The sequence below is a fragment of the Armigeres subalbatus genome, chromosome 2 (assembly GCF_024139115.2).
Source record: "Armigeres subalbatus isolate Guangzhou_Male chromosome 2, GZ_Asu_2, whole genome shotgun sequence".
Classification (NCBI taxonomy): domain Eukaryota; kingdom Metazoa; phylum Arthropoda; class Insecta; order Diptera; family Culicidae; genus Armigeres; species Armigeres subalbatus.
The window spans coordinates 336,924,845-336,949,627 of record NC_085140.1 but is presented as its reverse complement, the minus strand read 5'-3'; the positions used below and the strand labels follow the sequence as shown (position 1 = coordinate 336,949,627).

Sequence of the window (24,783 nt, the reverse complement as noted above, 5' to 3'; positions counted from 1 at the left end):
CCATACAAATTTATGCAATCTTTCGTGAAAAAAACTTTACGAGGAGATTGCACTCTCAATTTTGGGGAAGGGTCGTTTGGCCGAAACCCATTTGGCCGAATGTCACTAGGCCGAAACCCATCTGGCCAAAACCCATTTGGCCGAAAGGGTCATCTGGCCAAATACGTCATTTGGCCAAAAGGGTCATTTGGCCGAATACAACATTTGGCCAAATAAGACATTTGGTTGCTTAGGACATTCGGCTGAATAGGACATTTGGTCGAATAGGACATTGAACTACATAGGGCATTTGACTGAATAGGACATTTGGCAGAATAGATCATTTGAAAAGTGGAAAATGAGGAGTGAGAAGTGAGACGTCTCACTACCTACTCCTCATGTCTCACTTCTCACTGTAAAAAGTGAGAAGCGAGAAGTGAGTAGTGAGACATCTTACTATTAACTTTGCGCTTCTCACTTTTTTCAGTGTGAAGTGAGAAATGAGGTGTGAGTAGTGAGACGTCTCACTTCTTATTTCTCACTGTGATAAGTGAGTAGGAAGACGTCTCACTACTTACTTCTTACATCTTATTTTTTACTTTTTACCAAATCAGCTACTCACTTTTCACAGTGAGAAGTGGGAAATAAGTTGTGAAAAGGGTGACGTTTCACTTTTCACACCCTATTTTTCACAGTAAGAAGTGAAAAATGAAGAGTAAGAAGTGAGACGTCTCATTACTTACTTTGTGCTTCTCACTTTTTTCAGTGTGAAGTGAGAAATGAGAAGTGAGTAGTGAGACGTCTCACTTCTCATTTCTCACTGTGACAAGTGAGTAGGAAGACGTCTCACTACTTACTTCTTACTTCTCATTTTTTACAGTGAGAAGTGAGACGTCTCACTTCTCACTGCTTATTTCTCACTTCCTACTGTAAAAAGTGAGAAGTGAGACGTCTCACTTCTTACTTCGCACTACTCACTTTTCACAGTGAGAAGTGGGAAATAAGTTGTGAGAAGAGTGACGTTTCACTTTTCACACCCTATTTCTCACTTTTCAAATAACCTATTCGGCCAAATGACCCTTTTGGCCAAATGACCCTTTCGGCCAAATCAGCCTTTCGGCCAAATTACCCTTTCGGCCAAATGACTTTCGGCCTACTGGTCTGTTCGGACAAATGGTATATTCGGCCAAACAACTTTCGGCCTAGTTGCCTTCGGCCAAACGGCCCTTCCCCCTCAATTTTAGCCCTAAAAACACTGTGAAAATAAATTCCAAGCTTTTTCAAATAGTATCGTCATTCTTATGGTTCATTGTATCATTGAAATGATTAAATTGGAAGATTATTAGCGATGAACTGTTTTTCTGCCTCTGATTCACTATCGTTAGTAAGGCCTGTGAAGCTACGATGCATGAAATAAGGCAACCGTGCAAAGATATAATATATAATATATAATAAGTAAATAAGAAACCAGATTATTGCTACTTCAAGAAAACTTTCTCTTCCTAGTTTTAAAACAAAACAAAAGTGGTTCACAAATAACACAGGAGCTTTATTCTCTAGAACTCGATCAACGACTTTTCGAACGTTTTACTCGGATAACCTCCCTATACCAAACTTACTCTGAATTAAAGGGCAGTGTAACGTATTTTTTACTTTACTGTTCATGTTTCGTTTAATCTAAAACCTAAACGCAATCTACCAGATAATGTCCAATTCAGTTTCATCTTTATATTTACTTTGCTTCCCAGTAGAACATATAGTTATTGAAATTAGGCACTAATCTTTTTCGGAAAATATTAAACCGTTTAGAAGCACTTTCAACAATTCTCTTATTGCCAGCTGCACATTATTGTTTTTTTTTTGTTTTTCTTCTAGTAATGAGAACATATCAAACCAAAAACTTCAAACTTAAATTCAGTTTAAGTAATTAATAAAAAAGTTTGAAAAACCTATACTAAAACTGGACGTTTGGTTCTCTGAGGGTTTTTGAGAAATTGAATTCTCATCGCGGAAAACTTTTAAACTATAAACCTATGATACACAAACGAAACAATATTTTAACTAAAACCATTTTATCGCCTTTTCGCTAACTCTGACCCGCCCGCTAATGGCCTTGCTCAGCTCATTTCGGCTCATGACGCATATATCCCATAGCCATAAATCGACGGTATTTGAAGTACATAGAAGCCCTGTCCATGTCAACTTTCACGGTAACAAGAAAAATATCTATTCAATTGGTTTAAATTTACGAACACCTTATGATCGGTCCTCATGTAAGCTCAACAAACTCCGGCTCGGCAGCAGCGGTATCATTCACAGTGGTGGTAGTAGCAGCAGCAGCAGCAGCAGCGACAGCACTAGCGGCGGCAGAGCAGATGTGCCTTCATTGCACCCAACTGGCCGGAGCCCACAGCGGTTCCGTCTCGGACTTGTTGGCCAGGTTCACAAGCTTCTCGAAAGCCTCCGTCAGATCACCGTTGACGATTTCGTCATCGCAGAAGTGACCGTACAGGAAGTTGATCCGTTCGTCTGATTTGATCATCTCGTGGAACTCTTCCTCCTGGTGGGATGGTAAATGGTTGTCAAGGGTTGAAAGCTCGTCAAATGAACAATCTACTCACCGTGAATCCCCTCGAGTTACTCTCGTCGAACGTCGATCGAGCACGAGCCTTGGTTCGAGTTTGCTTGAGCTGATCAAAAGGCGGTGGTCGAATATGCACAATGTACGGCTTCAATTGAGCCGTCCTCAACGATTTCAGTGCCTGATAGTGTGGACTGAGAACACAAACGCTACTTGCATTAACGATACTCTTTACGCTTTCACCCGAAGTACCGTACAGGTGACCTTTGTATTCGCCATACTCGATGAACTTTCCGTTGGCAATATCGCTCTCCATTTTTTCCCGGGATACGAAGAGATACTCCCGTCCGGCCACTTCCCCCGGACGCATGGGTCGAGTTGTGTCTGTTAGAGAAGAATGTCATGAGAAAAAACGTTCAATTTTATCCGCCCATCATCATACTAACATGGCACACAGCTCTTGTACTTCTCGGGGTCCCGGGCAACCAAACGCCGCTTCAGCTCATTCCTTCCGACACCGGGTGCCCCGATCAAGACGATCGGTCGGTAGACGCTTGGTCGGGGGTACAGCTTGGCCACCTCCTCATACGTGGCAATCATTTCCCGATCGAAGTCATCGTTCTCCGCTGTATCGTACATAATCTTTTTAGTTTTCGGTCCACGGCAGGGAATATTAGGATTGGGAGAACCGGGAGGTGTCGAACAGATGGAGGCACATGAACCTTCTAATGCGCACGACATTCAAAACACAATGGTTATGAGTTGAGATGGAATACACAGTGGTACAATCAATCCGATCAGTTTTGGGAATGGTAATGCACAGATGAACGAGTGTGGGAAAGCGGAAAAGACATTCGGGTTAGTGAAAAATTTTGCCATTAGATCGATCGTCAATCAGTGGAATGAAATAGTTAGATAATGTTAGAGATTATGTACAGAAGAACAACATTCTGACAAGGAAAGAGGACTACGTACTTTTAGCTTCCCCATTGGTTTCTTTTTGGGTGCGATCGTGTAGAATTCGCCTTTCCTGCAGTGCACGGCTCGGAATAAGTCCGGCTCTCGTCGTTTTTTCGCCTTCTTTTCGAGCTTGCCACCAATACGAATCGTCCTGGAAATATTTTAGAATGGTTTTGTTTTCGTTATAAAGATTATTGCTCAGATATCTAAAAGTATAAATGTAGAGATATTAAAAGGTTAAGGGCGTATGGTTTCGAATTCCATTGTTGTACAGGCATTTTCAGAATTTCGAGGAGAAATTTGCTTAAAAAGCTCTTCGGAATTTCTACGGGAAATTCTTTGGAAGTCCGGTTGTTGGACATGAAAAAAAAACATTCGATGTTCCAAAGAATGGTCCCGAGATCCAATCTACCCCCGCTATCCTACTCTACACTAACCTGTGAAACAATGTGCAGGATATCGCCCCGAATAAAACCCAACCCGGCCTCTTTGCATGGGATGTAAGGGTCGTTCTCCGGTTCGTAGTCGAAATACGCCCTCACGCGTACTTTGCTCTCTCGCTGGTCCAGTTTACCATCCGAAGGTACCAGCTTGAACGTGATCGTTCCTTCCGAGTTTTGCTGCATATTTATTATAGACCATCAATTTTTTGGTTACTATACAACTAACTCATGATATCTTACCAGTATCGATAGCACATCACTCGGCGTCTTGCCCTCCACGTTGATGTTGTTAACTTCGATTACCTCGTCGCCCACGTGGATCAGCCCGGATCGGTCGGCCGCTCCACCGTGCATAATTCGTGCGATAATGATTTTGCCCGTTTCCTCGTCGGTTTTGATTGTGGCGCCCTGCAAGTTTGAAAAATTAGAATCCAGCATTATCGGGCGATGATGACGAACTATGGGACAGAACCTGGAACGAACGACTTGTGAGTGCGAGAGAGGTGATTCAATTGAATGAAGCGTGAGTGTGATTGGAAAACTATCGAAATGGGGGAAAGTTTGTCACTACAACACAAGTTTCAAACGAAAGGACAACAAACCTTCGAATGAAAGTCGGCGGCATCACGATTAAAAATCTGCCATACCCAGCCGAAAACAGAATGAAATTGGAATGAACATATTCGAAAACCTAGGCAATCGTCAATACAGAGTGAACGTAAGAAAAGAAATGAAATGAACATCGAGGAAATCATACACGACATTTTCTAAACGGAGAGAACCGAAATACTTACGACGATTGGTTCCGCACTCTGTGCTCCAGCACACTGGCGCAGCAAAACAAATTTTTGGTAATATAGAATACAGTTTTCCGAAAAAGTAACATAATCACTAGCATCGTTTTTTTAAATGTAACATGGCGTTTAAATGAAAATTAGGAATTATGAAGAATGGAAAGCAAGATAGAGAAAGACCACGAAGAAGGCTGTGAAAAATGCAGAACATAGATGAATGTACACAGCTAATGGATGAAACTGAATAAAACATTTTGAAGATGAAGCAATTTTGACATTCATGAGCATTTTTTCTACCAGTTGGGATGGTTCAAATAACAGACGAATTTAACATCAATCAATATAATGAAATTCTCACAATCTATGACCAATGGACGCAATTATTGAAGAAAAAGTCTAAAATTAAGATTCTTTGTGCAATGCTCAGTGTACATAATGGGATGCGGACTCAGTAATCTCACTCCTGGGTCGCTGTCTCCCTTGATGATGGATTTATCATTCTGAACAGAAAATCGCAAACTTCTACTAATGACAGAGATTCATTTCACTAATAATTCATGCTACGCTTTATCCGTGATTATTATTCTAAATTCGAAGCTTCAAGCAGCTCTAACTGTATCTACACAAGCATAATGCTAAATAAATTGAAACATAGTGCACTAGAAAGTGCAAATATATTTCACTCTAGCAGTCACGCAAGATAAAAAACAAAATAAACTGAATGGAAGGCGAGTTGCCATTGTTCGGTGCAACTTGACTGCTCGGTAAGCACTTCAGTAGATCTCGGCCAACAACAGTAGCGTGCAACCCATCCTTTAGTTGAGATTTTCCAGGCTAATGAGCTCTCCTCACATCGAGGTATAGGACGGCTTGTTTTGTTTCTCAAGTCTCCCGCACGATTGGGATATAAGAAGAACAGAAGCATGTGGGACACCGGCGGAAACACGTAAAACTACTCATCTGAATGAGTCCCCAGAAGCGCTCCGGAGGTTGAGTGCCTCGAGGGTCGTCGAAAAAGGTTGTTCACGGTGCCTCAGTATGGGGGAACTGTTCGTGAAACTATGAATGCAAATTGTGCAGTGAGAGGATGGTTTTCAACACTCGGCGAAGCCAAATTGCCCTCGGTTTGTTTGGGAGTGGAATGTGGAAAAATGTTGTAGAGGATTAAACTACACATGAATAAGCGAAAACTAGAATGATGGTGCACGTGGTGTGAGTTGGTGCGTCGTAGAGTGCCTTCTAACGAATTAAAATTCTGTAATGGTAATAAAATTCTGCCGCTTACAATGGGTAGAAAAGCAAAATTTATGCAAAAAGAACAAAAGTTGAATACGGTTAAGAAGGGTAGTCTGTCAAATGTGTAAGTAACTATTTTTTTGAATATCTATCATCAAACCATTTATTCTATGCCTGTCATTTATTAATTTGAGCGTCAAGGATGTTGATCTATTCCGAAAAAATCTTACTCCAAAAAGACATCCACTACCAGGCATACATTTAACGCATAGGTTGGCATCATGCACTGACGAAAATTCAGACATACTTTATGACAATTGACTTTTCTCGTCAACAATCTTTATTCACTCAATCGATCCTTCAATTTATTTAAAGTCAAGTTTCGAAAATAACCCCTATTTTTTGACACCTCTAACTATTTTTAAAATTTTAAACAAAATATAGAAAGTACGGTTTTTCAAGTTTGGTTCAACATTCGCCCGGTTTTGAACAGGTTTACATGTACAGCACTTTTTCGGTTTTTATTTTTGGCTAGCTTTACGTGGCGCGTTTTGCTACGCCAGAAGGGACTCAAACCCCCACGGACAGAAACATTTATTGCTTTCAAAAGCTTCCACATGCCACATTTTGTTCAATTTACTTGATTAGTTTATGAATAATGTCGAAATTTGCGTTTCATTTGGCCAAAACGCACCGAGCGCCATCATAAAAAAACTTATTTTTCAGCCCAAGTTTTTGTTTAGCAGATTAAATTGATCACAAATCGTATCGGATATCCTTCAACTCCATAACTGAGGATTTCTTACAACAAATGTACGTATGAATTGAAATGAAATGATTTCCGTATTTGTGGGGTTTGAGTAAAATGCCTTCAGCGTGTGTTAATAGATTCACACATCAGCGTGTCAATCGGCGAGCAGCAAGCCATGACTTTGCCTCTTCTAGTCAGACCTCCGCGGCATGCACATGCATCCACGGAGAGTCGCTGTCACAACTTCGTTCCGGCCATTTAGGGTCACTCATTTTGGCGATCCTGCCAGTCTATTTTTTGGATCCTGTCGCTGATGAGGTGAGTTTAATTCAAGTGGTTAAATTGTGACGAGTGATATATTCCAGTTTGCAAAATCACAAGACTCGTCTCGAAGACCGTCGGAAAATGGTTTGTGGTTTACTAAATCACAAGACGTGTCTCAAAGACCGTCAGAAAATGGTTTGTATTTTGCTAAATTACAAGACGCGTCTAGAAGACCGAAACCGGATTGCAGGATACTGGTTTACGGAAACCGTGGTGTATAAACGGCCAAATAGACTCTGGAAACAGTGCTGGTCCGCTCCCCTACAGTTTGCTAAATCACAAGACGCGTCTCGAAGACCGTCGGAAAATGGTTTGTGGTTTGTAAAATCACAAGGCGCGTCTCGAAGACCGTCCTAAGATGGTTTGTGGTTTGCTAAATCACAAGATGCGTCTCGAAGACCGTCGGAAAATGGTTTGTGGTTTGTTAAATCACAAGACGTGTTTCGAAGACCGTCGGAAAATGGTTTGTGGTTTGCTAAATCACAAACCGCGTCTCGAAGACCGTCGGAAAATGGGTTGCTAAATCACAAGACGCGTCTCGAAGACCGTCGGTAAATGGTTTGTGGATTGCTAAATCACAAGACGCGTCTCGAAGACCGTCGGAAAATGGTTTGTGGTTTGCTAAATCACAAGACGCGTCTCGAAGACCATTGGAAAATGGTTTGTGGTTTGCTAAATCACAAGACGCGTCTCGAAGACCGTCGGAAACCACTGGAAAAATAATTTGTGGTTTGAAGAACATCAAAGCCTCGCCTGGAAGACCGTAAAAATTGGTTTGTGGTTTGCAAAATTACAATGCGCGTCTGGAAGATCGGCGGAAATGATTTGTGGCTTAGAAAACTATAAGAAAAAACGAATTGAAGTTTGTGAAATTACAAGGTACGTATGGAAGACCAACGGAAAATGGTTTACGATCTAGAAAATTTCAAAGTCCTGCGAGTGTTGATTTTGATTAAAACAAGTGCATTGTTGACAGATATGCAAATATCATTCGTATAACGGTTCGGTTGCCAACATTGACTAGTGAATAGCAGGCCATGATTTTGCCTCTTCCCTCGTCGGGCAACGAACGGAGTTACACGCTCGGTAAGACAGCACACTAGCGATCACACAAACGGATAGCTCGTTCGGCGGAATTGGGGGTTGGTGGGTTTTGGGGCTCTTTGACTAATGTCGAAGACGCTCTGGAAGAGCGTCGGATTAAATGATTTGGTCATCGGTTTCGACTTGTGATGTCGAAGACGCTCTGGAAGAGCGTCGGATTAAATGATTTGGTCATCGGTTTCGACTTGTGATGTCGAAGACGCTCTGGAAGAGCGTCGGATTGAATGATTTTTCCATCGGTTCCGATTTGTGATGTCGAAGACGCTCTGAAGGGCGTCGGATTGAATGATTTGCTCATCGGTTTCGACTTGGGATGTCGAAGACGCTCTGGAAGAGCGTCGGATTGAATGATTTGCTCATCGGTTTCGCCTGGGGATGACGAAGACGCTCTGGAAAAGCGTCGGATTGTATGATTCGCTCATCGGTTTTGGTTTGTGATGTCGAAGTGGTGGATTGAAAGATGTGTTGTTTCTCAACTGTTTTGACTTAAAAAGTCAAGCGACAGCATAAATGATTTATTTTCTCATCGGTTTCGATATGTGATGTCAAAGCTGCTGTGGTAGAGCGAGGGATTGAATTACTTGCCCATCAGTTTTGGCTTGTGACGTGATAAGTGATTTATTTTCCCATCGGCTTGACTTAATCGAGCTAAGATGTCGAAAGAACTCCGAAGCAAATGATTCGTATTCTCATCGGTTTTCACTTGTAATGTCGAAGGTTCCAGATTGAATGATTTGTTGTTCTTATCGGTTTCGAGCGTGTCAATCGGCGAGCAGCAAGACATGACTTTGCCTCTTCTAGTCAGTTTACGAACAAAATATCACGAGTCAGTCAAAAAGCCGTTTGGTGCGTTTTGGCAGAACCCCGACCATTTGTCATAAGAATTTTCCCAGGCTCCTAAAAACCTTGCATATAAATATTCATGCCAATCGGTTCACTCGATTCCGAGATGTCTGGTCACTGTAAAATAGGGCCAACTTTGTGGAAAGTTATTGACACCATTGAACATCACAAGAACGATAAAGCAGTTGGTAAGGGTGATATTGGAGATAAAATCATCAATAATCGGAATTTGGGAAGCAGCTACCGGAGGAGTGAAGGGAAGGAGACGTATACCACATCTATGTATCTTCTTCTTCTATATAAAAAAATGAGTTTGCATTCCCTTTGAGGCAATATAACTCACAAACGGATGGACCAATTTGCAAAATTTCCTCATTAATCGATTCGTCTTGGGATCGGCTGTGTTTATATATTTGAAAAGATAGTGCATTTTGTTGGGAAAGTTGAACACATGTAAAAAAGTAATGGGTAATGTTTTAAACACAGACAAACAGACATAACACATTGAACATTTACTCATCAAATTCATCGTCGTTCAAACACTAACGACATCTGTCGATTTCAGTTAGTTGGGCAAATCACGAATCAGATGGCGTTAGTGAGCAAATGTCAAACTCGAGCAAAAACGATGCGCGCGCCACGAGTGATCGATTGGCCAACTAATGATTATTTGAATTGACCAGTAAATCAGTGAACGATGGAAATTTGATGAGTGTTATGTCTGTTTGTCTGTGTTTTAAACATAACCGCGAATAGACGTAGGACTTGAACAATCGTAAAGTATTTACATTTAACTTTTGAATTTATGGGATTTGATTGGTAAAGGTATTGGTATTGGAAACGACAACGTTCATACTATGTAGAATTATTAGCTATTTGTTTTTTTTTTTAATTTCTGGAAATGAAACTAATAATTAAATACATAATTAGAATCGCATTGTTTTTAACTATAGAACCCTTATTTACTCAAGCAAATGTAGGGAATTTATAGATTTTAGAAATTATTTTTGTAATTTCTGATCATAATACCTGGTTTACAGTTCGCCTTTGAGTGATAAAAGATTTAATTTTAACAGCCTCGTTTGATAAACGTACAACTCGTGCTGAAAAAATCATTTTTTTGCAACTAGTTGCACAAAATACTATTAATGTTTTGGTTCCAAACTATGAGTTCAGTTTAATAATATAATTTCTCTGTTTAATAAAAATATTCTTCTGGAAATTATTTTTTGCGGACATTTAAAACATTTGCATGTAATACGGCAAAATTTCCTAATTTAAAATGGATATCAATACCATTGCTGAATGTGTATCATTAAATTGCCAATGCCTGCTGCGAATGAATGAGAATAAAAAAATTCTATATTTAATAGTGTAATTGATTTTTTTTTTGCTAAGGAATCAGAACTGTTATAGTTGTGGATTATTAAACCAATCACTTTCCCTGGATGAACAAACTAATTTTATTATTCTTCATGGCTCGCAGCCTCTAGTCGTGAACTCCGAGCGAGGCGATTGCATCGATCGCAACCGACACCACTGCATCTGACCATCATCAAGCATAGAACGGCAGAAAATGCGCCCTCTTCTTTCATGCACACTCGCAGACCCACCAGGAGCTCTTCCGCTGGCGACTGTCTGCTGTGTAGGTAAAAAAATGCGAGAAAAAATGCGGGAGCGAAAAGCACGTCAGTACGCGCTGCTGTCAAAAACTGTAATGACTAGCACACGGAAGGTATTGCTTCTTTTATGCACAAAGTAAATCTTGCGGTGGATCCGAAGACACGTGGCTATGCATTCTGATGTCAGTGTTAGGAATGCACGAGATTGATTATAATGAAATTTTTATTGACCCTGACAAGATTTAAAATTTTCAATCATTTTCCAGTTCGAGACAGCAACACGTACGGACGTGTTTTTTGCTCGCGCATTTTTCCAAGTGTTTTTCTCCTTCGTTCGCTGTTTACGTTTCCGCTTCGTCGCGTTGGCGTTATTTTCTCCGGAACCCGTTATGGGAGACTCGGTGGCCGATTCGGTCGCGGGAAAAGTGCCTAAGCGCACTGCTCTTGGAGGCGCGGGTAACCCTCCAAGCAGCTTTTGCAGAGCAACGTGTTCTCGCCGTTGCCGCTTGATGACGCCGGCAATCCGCCGAAAAGAGGAAGAAGCAGCAATCGCAGCTGCCGCAGGTGCAACCTGAGCGGAAGGAGAAGTGCCCGCCGGTGATTGTGAAGGGCGATTCGCCGGATTTACGCCCAAAATTCGCCAGCTGGTCGCTAAGGGGCTGAAATGTACTTTTCGGCTCTGCAGCGAGGGCGTGAAAGTGATGCCGGCCAACAGGGACCATCATCAATCCGTCGTGGAGTTCCTCGAGGTCCACAAGTATGAGTACTACACTCATGACCACCCCGGCACGAAGCCGCTCAAGGCTTTGCTGCGAGGACTTCACGACATGAAGGAGGAAGAGCTCCAAGCAGAGCTTGAAAGTTGCGGACTGAAGCCAGTAGCCGTCCACAAGATCGCTCGTCACGACAAGGCGAGGAGATATCGCGACCAGCTTTACCTGATCCATCTGGAGCACGGCTCCACTACCTGGAAGGACCTGAAGCTGGTTGGCGTTATAAATTACACCGTCGTTGACTGGGGAGCGATATCGGCCAGTGCACCGCGATGTCACGCAATGCACTAACTGCTTCAATTTCGGGCACGGCACCAGGAACTGCCGCATGAAACCGCGCTGCAACAAGTGTGGCGAACCCCATCCGACGGACGAGTGCGACAAAATGGAGGTGGCCGATCCCAAGTGCGCCAACTGTGGCGACAAACATCGCGCCACCACAAAGGGCTGCCCAAAGCGAGCCGAGTTCCTGGAAATCCGGAAGAAGGCTTCCACCAGGACTATTCCGAAGAAGAACCGTGTTCCCGTAATCAACGAGGTGAACTTTCCAGCCATCCCGGCTCCCCGTCGTGTGATTCCGTTACTCCCACCGCTACAGCCGCACAAGCGACTGACAGCGGCAGCGGCATCGGTCCAAGCTCCAACATCGTCGGCACCATCCACCAGCGAATGGCCCCCGCTCCCTCCTCCTGGGTTCCGTCGGCAGTCGGAGAACGAAGCCGTCCCATCGGAAGAATCTGCTCCGCTGTACACTCCGGAACAACTGATGCCGATCTTCGCGCAGCTCGCCACTCGACTGCGCGGCTGCAAAACCCGCTTCGACCAGGTCTTCACTCACTCAAGAGCAAAATAATTGAGCTGAAGGATTTCCTTGAGGAGAAGGAAATAGACGTGGCGTTCATCACCGAAACGCACCTAAAACCGGAGGTGAACATCAACATCCCGGACTTCCGCATCGTGCGACTCGACCGGCCGACCAGAGGAGGTGGTGTGGCCATCGCTCTTCGCTACAACATCAACTGTCGTCTGCTTCCAAGCTTCCAGCTCAGTGTCATCGAGGCCATCGGTGTCGAAATCACCACTTCGGTCGGCACAATCGCGCTCATCGCGGCGTACTGTCCAACGCAAGCCAAAGCCGGCGATGGATCATCGGCTGCCCTTCGGAGGACATCGTCAAGCTGACACGGAGGCAAGGCCAGTATATCATTGCCGGCGACTTGAATGCCAAACATCAAGCCTGGGGCAACAGTCGCGGCAATCGAAACGGCACCATCTGGAACAACGACATGGAGGAAGGCCACTACACGATCCTGAGCCCGGATTCCCCACTCGGCTGAGTCGGTCCGGTGCCCACGCAACGCTCGACCTCTACATAACAAACCTGAGTGACCACGTCTCGCAGCCGGTTGTATACCAGGAGCTCAGTTCGGATCACTATCCGGTGGTGGCGGAACTGGGCTCCTCGGTCAATCGGCACCATCAGTTACGGCGGAACTACCACCGAGTGAACTGGCAGCGGTTCCAGCAGTGCGTCGATAACACCGTCGACTACGAGATGCGTCCGGAGACGCCGGAAAGTATCGACCGCCAGCTGTGCGCTATCGAGGAGGCGATCACGGCGGCCCGAGAGCAACACGTACCGACGGCTCGGCAGGTAAGCAACTCCTTAAACATCGATACACTCACCAAAGATTTGATTCGATTGCGGAATGTCACTCGCAGGCAGTTTCAGCGTACTGGACTGCCTGAGCTTAAGGCACGCTGCAATCGAATCACAAAAATTATCAAGGCCAGAATGGTGGACCTCAAAAATAACGACTTCTCGAATAAGATCCGCACTCTCCCAGATTATGCTAAGCCGTTCTGGAAAATGACCAAAATTCTAAAATCCAAGCCTCGGCCCATTCCACCTTTGATCCCACTGGACAATAATGGCTCTAAGGATCGCTTGATAACTCCTGCAGAGAAGGTCGCTGAAATAGGTCGTCACTTCGTCAGCTCACACAATCTCGGGCAGCACATCGTCAGCCCACACAAAGCAGCCGTCAACGAGCATGCTAAAAACATCCATCTGATTCCCAACGCCATCCCGGAGCAGTTCGCGACCTCAGCCGGCGAATTCACGGCCTATAGCAAACCGTCGAAGAACATGAAGGCCCCAGGCTTCGACAGCATCCTGAATCTCGAGCTCAAACACATGAGTGCTCCGTTCTTTGAGCACCTCTCACTGATCTTTAATCAGTGTCTCCGGCTCAGCTACTTCCCAACGTCCTGGAAGACAGCGAAAGTCATCCCCATCCGGAAGGCTGGGAAGGATCCTTCCTCTCCAAAAGTTATCGAACCATCAGCCTTCTCTCAGGGATATCCAAGCTATTCGAAAAAGCTATTCATCACCGGTTACTTGAGTCTGCTGAAAATCTCAACATCTTGCTCGAGGAACAGTTTGGTTTCGACGCGGTCGGTCAACTGTTCACCAACTGACCTGAGTTACCAACGTCCTCAGACGGAACAAGTTTGTCTCGAAAACATCCGCCATGGCCTTTACTTCGATGTCGAGAAGGCATTTGACAATGTATGGCATGATGGCCTGGTGTACAAACTACAACGCTACAATCTTCCCAGCTACCTGGTGAAAATCATCAACAATTACCTGTCGGCAAGGACATTCCGGGTCTCAATCAGCGGAGCGAGTTCCAATGCGCACAACATCGTCGCAGGCGTTCCCCAGGGCAGTATCCTCGGCCCCTGCTTTTCAATCTGTTCACCTCCGACATGCCAGAACCTCCAGAAGGCGGCATTCTGTCTCTGTTCGCAGATGACACATCCATCGTCTACAACGGTAGAGTGATCAGAGCGCTAGTGGCAAAACTCCAACGAGGCCTGGATGCCCTGACAGAGTACCTCACCAGCTGGAAGATCTGTATCAACGCGGCGAAGACCCAGGTCATCATTTTCCCCCACTCCAAATCCCCTAAACTTGTTCCGCCTGGGGACTGTAAAATCATCCTCAATGGCACGACTGTGGAATGGGCCAATGAGGCCGACTACCTTGGCTTGACCCTCGACAGCAAGCTTATTTTCAGGCAACAGGTTGACAAAACGGTGACAAAGTGTAACGTCTTGTTGAAACTATTGTACCCTTTGATCAACCGCCGGTCGTCATTGTCCCTGAAAAATAAGCTTGCTGTCTACAAGCAAATCATCCTCCCTGTGATCGAATATGGCATGCCGGTCTGGGAGAGCTGCGCTAAAACCCACCACCTCAAACTTCAACGGGTCCAAAACAAATTCCTGAGGATGATCCTCAACACCCTCCCAGGAAAAGAACATCCGAGGTCCACCGTCTGGCCGGGATAAAACCTTACATGAACGCTTTGGTGAGTGTAAAGAAAGTTTAGGGTCCGTTGCTTGCACTCGGACCAAGAAGCGCTTAAGGCGCTAGTTCCAATCTAGGTTATCAAATTTTCATTGTAAATATTTGTGTACATAGTAGTTAGGTTATCAAATTACACACTAGCGCCTCCTAAAGGCCGTCATGATATATTATATTTTAAAAGTTAAGTAGAAACATAGAATAATAATAATAATAATAATTAAAATTGAAGTTGGAGGCCAAGCCGGCCGATCACTGTACATGTCAAAATAATTGTAGAACAAAAATGTGTAAATAAAGAAGAATTTTACTACTACTACTAAAATTTTCAATAGTTTATCGTTGAAAATCTTAAGTTTCATGAAGTTGGAAAATTGCTGGAGAGTGTCCGAGTCGATTGATATATGAATCTTAAAAATCCATCGAAAAATAAAGGCGCTAGTAACGTTTGAAATCTTCCCTTTCAGCGTAACGCTCTCGATCTCCAAAAATCTAAATGACACCCAGTATAGTAAAGAAAGACGTAAGTCCTACGTCAATACTAGGGTAAATTATGTATTTTGGATAAGCGCAGGACATTCATTAGAAAATATATCGAGATTGAATAGTATAAAACAATTGAAAACCACTAGTTTCATCCAAATACATAACCTATGATTAGTCATGTATCTCCATTGCCCAATTTTTGAGTAAATTACGTTTACTAGGTGTAAACTGTGATATACTGCGAACTGAAATATTTTCTTTTGGACATCAAATATATAATTTCGACATGGAAAATGCATATATTTTGGAGTCATTTTCTCCTAATTTAAAAATGGCCACCTACAGATCTCAATGGTATGACTTACCTACACGTATCCACATTCATTTAAATGCATTTATTTACTTAACTGACATAGATTAAACCAGAAATTAACATTGTTTCGTAATCTTATCGATATCATTGAAAACAGCCTGAAAGTTGGCAATTAATGGTTCATTCATGTACTGTACATGGGGTGACCAATAAATGTCTGATGCATAAAAACATAACTTCATTTTGGTCACTCCTTTTTCATCCGTCTCAAGTTCATGTTAAGCGATTGGAATTTGTTAGTAATCAATTAAAATCAAACTTTGGCCGCAAGACCTCAAGATTGCCGTTTGAACCAATTTAAACATGTTTCAGGTGCATGTTACGAAGTGTTCTATAATGCATGTTCTCCTGCATACTGGTGTCCAGCAGGCACTTCGGTAGAAAGCTTTACATTTTAGGTAATTTTAAAGATAAATAATAGTTGATTTGTGAATTCTCATTAGGAGCCACTAGAGTTGAGGTAAAAGTATGCAATGATCATACTTTCGATCAAAAATTTCCTATACATTATCTAAAATTGATCGAAGAAGCTCAGGCTTGTCCAAAATATATCATTTACCCTACGGTTTTTATGAGTTTCGAAGAAAACCATCAAGCTTGAACTGAAATCGATCTAGAGGGCGACGCTGCAATCAGCTAAACGATTGACTGTCTTAAGGACACTCCTCGCGGGATCCAAGTTTCAAAGTGCTCGCGTTTTCGGGGGCACACCACTCGGTACGGAGGCGGCGCACAACTGTCATTTTATTGATTTAGCTCTGCTGCGTTGCAGCATGCGTGAAATAATGCGTTGCTTTGAAACTTGAATTCCGTGAGGAGTGACCTTAAGGTTGAAAAACAAAACAACTCGAGCAAGGTTGAGCCTAGGATAGGATGTGCCAAGTAGTCAGTAAAAATCATACCGATTTGCTGTCACAATCGTACCAGTTGCTGATTGGTTGAAAATGACAATCGATTGCTTCGATTGGTGGCGGCGCATTTTTCGTAGGGCAGGATGTTGTTAGTTTGGCCGTGTTGCAGGTTTGTAAAGTTGATATTAAGCAAAATACGTATATGTTTGAGTTTCAGTTTTTTGTTGAAAAATAAATTTATATTGAGCTGCAAACGCCATATAAATTATTCTACAGGGTTGTAAAACTTTAAAATTGTTGATTTAAAGCATTACGATTCACCTTTCTGTCATTTTCGATCTCCAAGTCATATCAACATTGGCGGAAACTTCTCTCTGTTAGTCTTTTGCTTCTCTTACATAAATAATGGATGGAGCGGAAAGAAAAAACATCAAGTTTTGATACATGATATTTGGAAGATTTTGTACCAAATTTTTTTGGCAGCACTGGCGACCACCTCGTCAGAGCAACCGACTACAAAACAACAAGGCAGTCTCAATTGAGTTGTCTCATCCTATCCTAGGATCGGGCAGGTTCGACTAGTTTTATATAAAACTTACAGAAATCCATAATTAATTCTGGAAGTTCGTAAAGATCACTTGTCATAACTCGTATAATGACAAGTGAAGACATTTCACTAGAAGCTCAAAATATTTGTTTGAAATGTTTGAAGATCAAGTTTCTTGTAAATGTTTTATAAACTCTGGGAATGTGATGCTGCCTGAATAGTCATAGAAAGTTTCATATCTGCGGATGTCCGAAAAAATCTCTTGAAATCCAAGAGGATCTCCGGAAAGTCCACGAAATTCCCTAAAACTATTCTATAGATTTGATAATTATCACACCGGGTAAACGCCTCTTCTTCTTATTGCCATTACATACCCACACTGGGATAGAGCCGCCTCGCAGCTTAGTGTTCATTAAGCACTTCCACAGTTTTTAGCTGCGAGGTTTCTAAGCCAGGTTACCAAATGGTAACATTCGTATATCATGAGGCTATCACGATGATACTTTTATGCCCAGGGAAGCTGAGACAATTTCCAAATTCCGAAAATTGCCTAGACAGGCACCGGGAATCGAACCCAGCCATCCTCAGCATGGTCTTGCTTTGTAGCCGCGCGTCTTACCGCACGGCCAAGGAGGGTCCCTATAGTTTTGAGATATTTTGAGTAATCCAAAATGTCCTTGAGTTCGAGACATGAGATCTACATCTGCAAGAATAACTTTTTTTCAGTACTCAAAGATTCAATATGCATTCAATTATGGATACATCTTTTGAGAGATCAATAGGTATAGTCATATAGTTTTGTGATATTTTGCATTATCCAAATTGTCCTTAAGTTCAGGACTTGAGATTCACAGCTGCATGAAATTGTTTTTGCAGTACTCAACACTTCAATATGCATTCATGTACCTCCTGGGAGGTAAACAGATATCATATAATAGTTTTGAGATATTCTGAGTATTCCAAAATCTCATAGAGTTTGGGATCTACATATGCAAGAAAATCCTTTTTTCAATATTCAAATATTCAATATGTATTCATTTATATCCAATACACCTCCTGGGAGGTCAACCGTTATCGCAAGATAGCTTTGAGATATTCTGGTTAATCCAAAATGTCCTTGAGGTCGAGACTTGGGATCTATCGACTGCAAGGGAATCTTGTTTCAGTACTCAAAGCTTCAATATGCATTCAATTATATCCATTACATCTCTTAGGTCGTCAGCAGATATCGTAAGGTAGTTTTGGGATATTCTTTGGGTTCTTGCATCCAAACTATCCTTGATTAATAGACATGAAATCTACAGCTGCGAAAGTAGCTCTTTTGTCACTCGGAACTTCTAAATGTATTTAAGGTGAGTTACGGCGGCGTCCAAAAATGGCAGGCACAATGGCCGTGCTATCCCTCACCTCGCGTTTTTGCTCGCACAAATGTGAATATTTAGGCGGTTAGCACATCTGTAAACCATTTTTCGTGTATGCTGCAAGTGAGCAAAGGTGAAAAACTACTTTCCGCTTTTGCCTGTCGTTTACTTTTCGAGTTATGTGCCCTTTAAAGCGCTATGTAGATTTTTAATTGACTCCAATGCGATTCACCTTAATCATGTGAATTACAGCTTCTGGGAGGTCAATATACACCTTAAGATAGTTTTGATATTTTCTGCATTATCTAAACATTTAAGGACTACAATTGATTTGAAGGCATCTTGCGTTGCTTAAAATTTTGATGTGTGTCCAACAATGTGCATAACATCACCTGTAAGACCAAAAGATTATCCAAACTTGTTTTGAGTTCGGGACTTGCGATCAACAGTTGTGATTGTAGCGTTTTCCGCTACTCAAAGTTTTGATACGTGTTGAACCATTTCCATCACATCTCCTGTAAGTTATTTTTCTTGTATGTATCGCTTGATTGTTTGGATAGATTGTAGGTCACCAAAACTGTACTTGAGTTAGGGACTGCAGGTCTACTGCTACCAAAAGGCGTTTCTTGTCACTAGAAATATGTTCAAACCTGTTTATCACATCTATTGGAAGATAAAAAAATCTGCTACATTGTTCTGAGATAGTCTGAGTAATCCAAACTATTCTTGAGATTGTAACTTGCGATCAACAGTTGGATGTAGTTTTTTCCTTACACAAAGTTTGGTACGTGTTCAAATAAAATATGGCATAACTTGCTTTCATGAATCGATTTCAAGTCATAGAACATCGACTGGAGGTTGGAATGTATATCTATTGTGTCTATTAAAAAAAAACTTAGTATCGTTAATGTAGATCGCATATTCTAAACTCAAGGATGTCCCAGGATATATCAAAACCATCTTATTACGTATGTCTTTCGATCTTCTGGAATATATTATGGACATGGTTGAATACATATCCAATTTTCTAGAGACGAAAAAAGCTAAAGTCGTGGCTGTAGATCGCAAGTTCTGAACTCAAGGACAGTTTGGATGACCTAGGATATACCAAAACCATCTGACCATGTCTCTTGATCTTCTGGAATATGTTATGGGCATTGTTTAATACATGCTTTTAGTGACGAAAAAAGCTTGTGTCGTGGCTGTAGATCACAACTTCTGAACTCAAGGAAAATTTGGATGATCTCAAATCTATATATTGCCTTCTTGAATATGCTTTTGTTGTATGGGCACCATACCACGTCGTAGAAAATAATGGAATAGAAGCTATCCAACGGAATTTCATTAGATTAGCTCTACGTGTGCTGCCCTGGAATGACTTCACACCAGCTTGCCGCCCTATGAAGAAAGGAAGCGGCTTATTTCCCTTTAATCGTTGGCAGCTAGGAGAAAACTACTACAACGGCTCTTTGTGTTTGGACTGCTGAACGGGGATATTGAATGCAGGGCTCTTCTAAGCCAATTGAACTTCCACGCTCCCCAATGACGTCTACGACAATACTCGCTTTTTTGGCACTCCACCTGTCGCACCAACTACAGCTTCAACGAACCATGGACTATGTGCTGCCATGCATTCAACAAAACCAGTGTCGTTCATGTTTTTCGCATAAGTAAGTCCACTTACAGGCAGATGATTGTTTATTCAGTATAAGTTTTTATGTGTACAACTTAAGTTGAAGATTCAACAAATAATTTTAAAAAAATAATAAAACAAACACAGGTGATCTCACGACAAATGGATTACTGAAAAAAATGGAAATCGGTCCATCCATTCGTGAGATATATTACCTCAAAGGTAATGAAAACTATTTTTTATATACAGAAGAAAATAAATGATAAATTAACTTCATGCATGCTATTGAATGGTGACTATTATTGAAAATAATTAAAGCAAATATTTACAATAAAATAATAATAACTGTTTGTAAAAAGTTATTTGTTTGTTACTCAATTTTGTAATTTGTATTGTAAAAGTAGGACTTTTCAATACATTGTTTAATTATTGTCCGGTATTATCGAACTTAATATGCACATTTGGTTGCTCAAAGAAGTTTGGAATTCAATCTTATATACATAAATATACTTAATTCCTCTCATAGAAAACAATAGTTGATTTAGTGTTAGCTACTTAAAAATCAGTACCATCAACTGGGGGGATGATGATCATTTTTAAGACAAAACATGTAATAACAATGTGTGTTTACATTTTAAATCGAAACAAATATTTTCAAAACATGTACTGCTACACGTTGCAATAATCAACAACTTTAGTTTTCTGGAATGCATTCGCATTTATTAAAATAAATTAAAATATCACACATTTTTTGAGTAATCTGGTTTGGGGTGAAGTTGATCAAGAAAGCTCTACTAAAATCATTATGACCTAGTAGTCAAAATACACTAGGTTATTTGTATGAATGTTGAATTTACTACGTAAAGAAGTCGACTAAGTCAATATTTGAAACGAAAATAGCGTCGTTTATGACTATCTCTCTCTTTCTTCCACAAAATACATTTTCATGCTTATAAACGAAAAACTCGGATTTCTACCTAGCGGTAACATAACTTGAACGGAGAATATTGTTGACTACCGTTTCATAAAACAATTTTGCACTTTTGACTGACACATCAAATGATCATCTTCCCCCCAGTTGACGGTACTTAAGGAAGCAATGGAAAAATCTAAGCGGAAATATATTTCACGTTATAAAGAAGTGAGCAAAAATTACATTCCAATGAATGAAAGGAACAACCAAAGTACCTACTTACCAGTGGTTCGTTACTTTTAACCAGCTGCACGATTTTGATGGTTTCCTCATCTTCATCCACTTCGACTGGAATTTCCGGCAGGTGAGGGTAGAAGTCTTTTTGAGCGATGGCATCGTGTGCGAACAGGAGACTCTATCCGATCGCAATACGGGATCCGGTGCGTACGAAATGGAACGAAAGAAAAAACGTGATTCAGCATATTTTCCAAATGGGATATTCGACATGGTTCGATTTCCTGACCGGGCAAACAACCGGGCAGTATAGTTGTACACTCGGAACACGTGCCGCGGGAGATTTTCAATTAAAATTCGAGGAATGATTGCGCTGTGCAATTAAAAAACAAGACCCATCGGTATGGTCCTGCCATGGATGCGATTGATGCATGATCCGACAGTTCAATTATGTGGAAGGAATGCTGTCGGAACGGATTCGAATTTGCATGCTCGGAGGAAGGTATTTGACAGAAAAAAAATACATGCACTTTTATCCCACGGGAAGGAATGTACTCCTGTCGAACATGCAACCACGTATGTACAGTGGCAGTTGAGCTTGCCATCATGTCTGGGGCTTGTTGATCAATGTGAAAGAAATTTTAAAATATAGCTTTACAATAAAATACATTTGGTACCTATATATGAACTAAAATTGCACGAATTGGAATTGACTTAAAAGGTTCACTAAACTTGGTTATATACCTATTTGATGAGCTCTGTTAAGCCGAATGATTGATAAATATATGGCAACCTTCGTGATGTTATGTGTCCAAATATATTATCAAATAAAAGCACATGTCCCCAGTAAACATTCCTCAGTCGTACCAGTGAAATAACTCGCACGAGTAGGCAAGCATTCATCGGTCGAATAAATAAATGGCACGTAAAGGACACGCTGTAAAATAGTTCATGTCCGCATTGGGAGATCCTGTTGCTCTTTGGTCCTTCTAGGGCCGAGCATAATGGAACGATAACAAAGCGTCCGATATTGTTTTTCCAGTTTTAGGTAAGCAAGCTGCAGTTTTCACAATGGGAAGAATGCATCATGACGTTCGTTTCACCAGCATTCGAGTAGTAAATCTAGTGCGCAGCATACATGTTGAGACGAGATGCTCACACTTCACATACCATACATTGGAAGCGGAGGTTAAAAGGCATTTTTAACTTTTCTCTTATAAAAATGCTCTTCTAATTTATGATGGCTTAAAAATCGCTTCTTATAAAACTCAAGCATATCGCTATATATGTCATGCATGCATATTGCATATGTCAATTAGATTTTTATGACATTCGATGTATTCTATGGGTGTTATAAAAAGGGTAAACAAATGTTCAATAATACGTCATGATGCTTTTTTATCTCAGAGATACACTCACAAGTACCCACAAAACATCCATTTTATTTTTAAAATATCTCATATTGGTGCAATTTATCCCATTCCCCTCTACATAGTGAAAGGCACGGGAATCGAGCCAGGTCGGTGCGAGTACACAACGGTTATTTGTTTTCAGAGAAAATGTTTGGCACAGTCCTGCTTCGCATTTGCTCGTTAGAATTTACCGCCCGTGGAATATAAATATATGGAATTCACGGACATTAAGCATGTTTCTTGTTGCTTGATTTTGGTCAAATCCTAATGTACGGAAATTTTGGGGTGGCTTTTCTATGTCCGTACCTGCAAATGTGGCGTCTGCAGCAGATGGAATATTTCCTTGCACAGCGGCGAGATGTGACATCGTGGCGCTAGTAATTCCAGCACTTCCAGCAGTACCTGCAGTAGACAGATGGATATCAGAGTTTTGGTAAAATTAGAATTCCACAATCTCTGAAACGGATCGGACCTGCATGGATGCCGACAGGAGCGGTGCTATCCGGTCATCCTTGTTGATTTTGGCTACTTTGCTGTGTACGTTGACGAGTGCGTTGAGTTCCTTGGATTGGAGCAAGTTCTGCAGGAAGCCGAGATCCTGTTCGTCCGATAAACTGTCCGCTTCCTTGAGGGATGTGATAAGCTTTGATATTACTGCAAGAGAACGAGACAGATGGAAAATAAATGTGAACAATAGAGGACATTTACATTTCGTAAAATTGCATTTAATTTATCTACACGATTCGGGCTGAGAATATCCTTAGCTGTTATGTTTCAGGATTTACTGTAGTTATTGTATTTTTTAAAGTATGGATTATGCCAATTTTCGAATAGTTTTGCGTTATAAACGTTCTTTCATTCCAAGTGGTTTTCCATGATGGCTTTTCAGTTTCAAAAGTACCAACACTGAGGTCGTTTTTCACACAGTCAATTTCTCAAAATCAAAAAACGAAACGAAACTTAAATTTAAACAAACAACATATATATTGCGTTCAGTGGAGAATTGTTAAGAGCTATCAAGATTTTTATGTTTAATTTTACTTATAAAAAGCTAGATGTAAGTAGAAATCAATTGAATTGGAAACAGATTATCTAAACAATGAATTTTAGATCTTACCGAGGCACGCAGGCACCCGCCTTGAGTTGAACTGGGAAGTGAATTCCAGAACTGTATTATGTAAGTTTAGTTTATTAAGTTAAGATTAATGTCTAATAAAAACTATTTAGTTTCAAGTTGTTACAATAAAAACACTGCTGGGAAATTAAGTTTGGAACCAGTTTCAACAATGATGATGATGATGGTCTCGCCACATACCACTACAATGATTTGAGCTAGACGATTTATCTTTAAGGTAATTAATTGAATTTTATGTAATAACAATTCAATCAGATTTGCAAAAAAACAAAAACAATCACAGATATGAATTACATAACTTTCATTACTATACAGCAAAAAAAGTAAATTAGGAAAAAACTGTTGTTTACATCTACAGATTCTTATAAGAATCGGTAATGATACTTCGAGTTTATATAAAAATACAAAACATGTGATACCTTTCGCACAGATTTCCACCAAGAATCGCGTTTCATGTTTTCTCAAGACCTCTCAATATATACAAAATCCATCATCATCGCCTCGGTGACAACAAAATAGTTTTTATGTGCCTCAATAAAAAAATACAATTGTGCGAACAAAATATCCGTAGAACATGCTTCGTCAAAATACATTAATTAATGAGTTTAAAAAAGTCAACTCAGAAGCTGTTTAAAAGACAGCTTTTACTAGGCTGACCAGATCATTTCGGTGAAAAAACGGGACAAACGCACTTGCAAAACGGGACATGTGAAAAATAATTTTGATAAAATTCAAGCGCTATGGAAATTATAAAATTAATGAGCCTAATTTTAACTAACCTTCTAAGTTAGTTGTGGAAAATATTATATAAACTACAATCATTTCAAAGTCCTTTTTGATCGAAATTAATTTATTGACGCTAAAAGTAGCCTCACACCTTGGGAATCTTGTCAATTGATTTTTTCCCATGTGCTACCAAAAAAGCAGGACTCATGCAATTTCGTCGCGGAAATGTAAAACATCCAGACCAATTTATAGCCTGGTTTATAACTCGGACTCTCGGAGATTTCTGCCGGATGGTATTTTAAATCGAGCCGAATTTTAATTTTTTTTTA

The 24,783-nt window shown here is 41.1% G+C and overlaps 1 protein-coding gene across 5 annotated transcripts in view; it reads right to left on the bottom strand.

The window, feature by feature from the left end:
• Positions 1-1,507: 1,507 nt before the first annotated feature.
• Positions 1,508-24,783, bottom strand: part of LOC134212811 (MAGUK p55 subfamily member 7) — a 67,430-nt gene continuing 44,154 nt past the window's right edge. For 2 of the 5 annotated variants that reach the window (XM_062691003.1, XM_062691002.1), the window contains exons 3-12: positions 23,066-23,247; positions 22,900-22,995; positions 21,231-21,362; positions 4,758-4,790; positions 4,204-4,371; positions 3,958-4,140; positions 3,536-3,671; positions 3,007-3,285; positions 2,601-2,944; positions 1,508-2,539 (exon numbers count right to left, since the gene is read on the bottom strand). In XM_062691003.1, coding sequence (XP_062546987.1) covers positions 2,363-2,539; positions 2,601-2,944; positions 3,007-3,285; positions 3,536-3,671; positions 3,958-4,140; positions 4,204-4,371; positions 4,758-4,790; positions 21,231-21,362; positions 22,900-22,995; positions 23,066-23,247 — 1,730 coding nt within the window. In that variant the 3' untranslated portion in view covers positions 1,508-2,362. The remainder of the gene's footprint in view (positions 2,540-2,600; positions 2,945-3,006; positions 3,286-3,535; positions 3,672-3,957; positions 4,141-4,203; positions 4,372-4,757; positions 4,791-21,230; positions 21,363-22,899; positions 22,996-23,065; positions 23,248-24,783) is intronic. The other 3 variants (XM_062691005.1, XM_062691004.1, XM_062691006.1) reach the window with 3 other exon arrangements.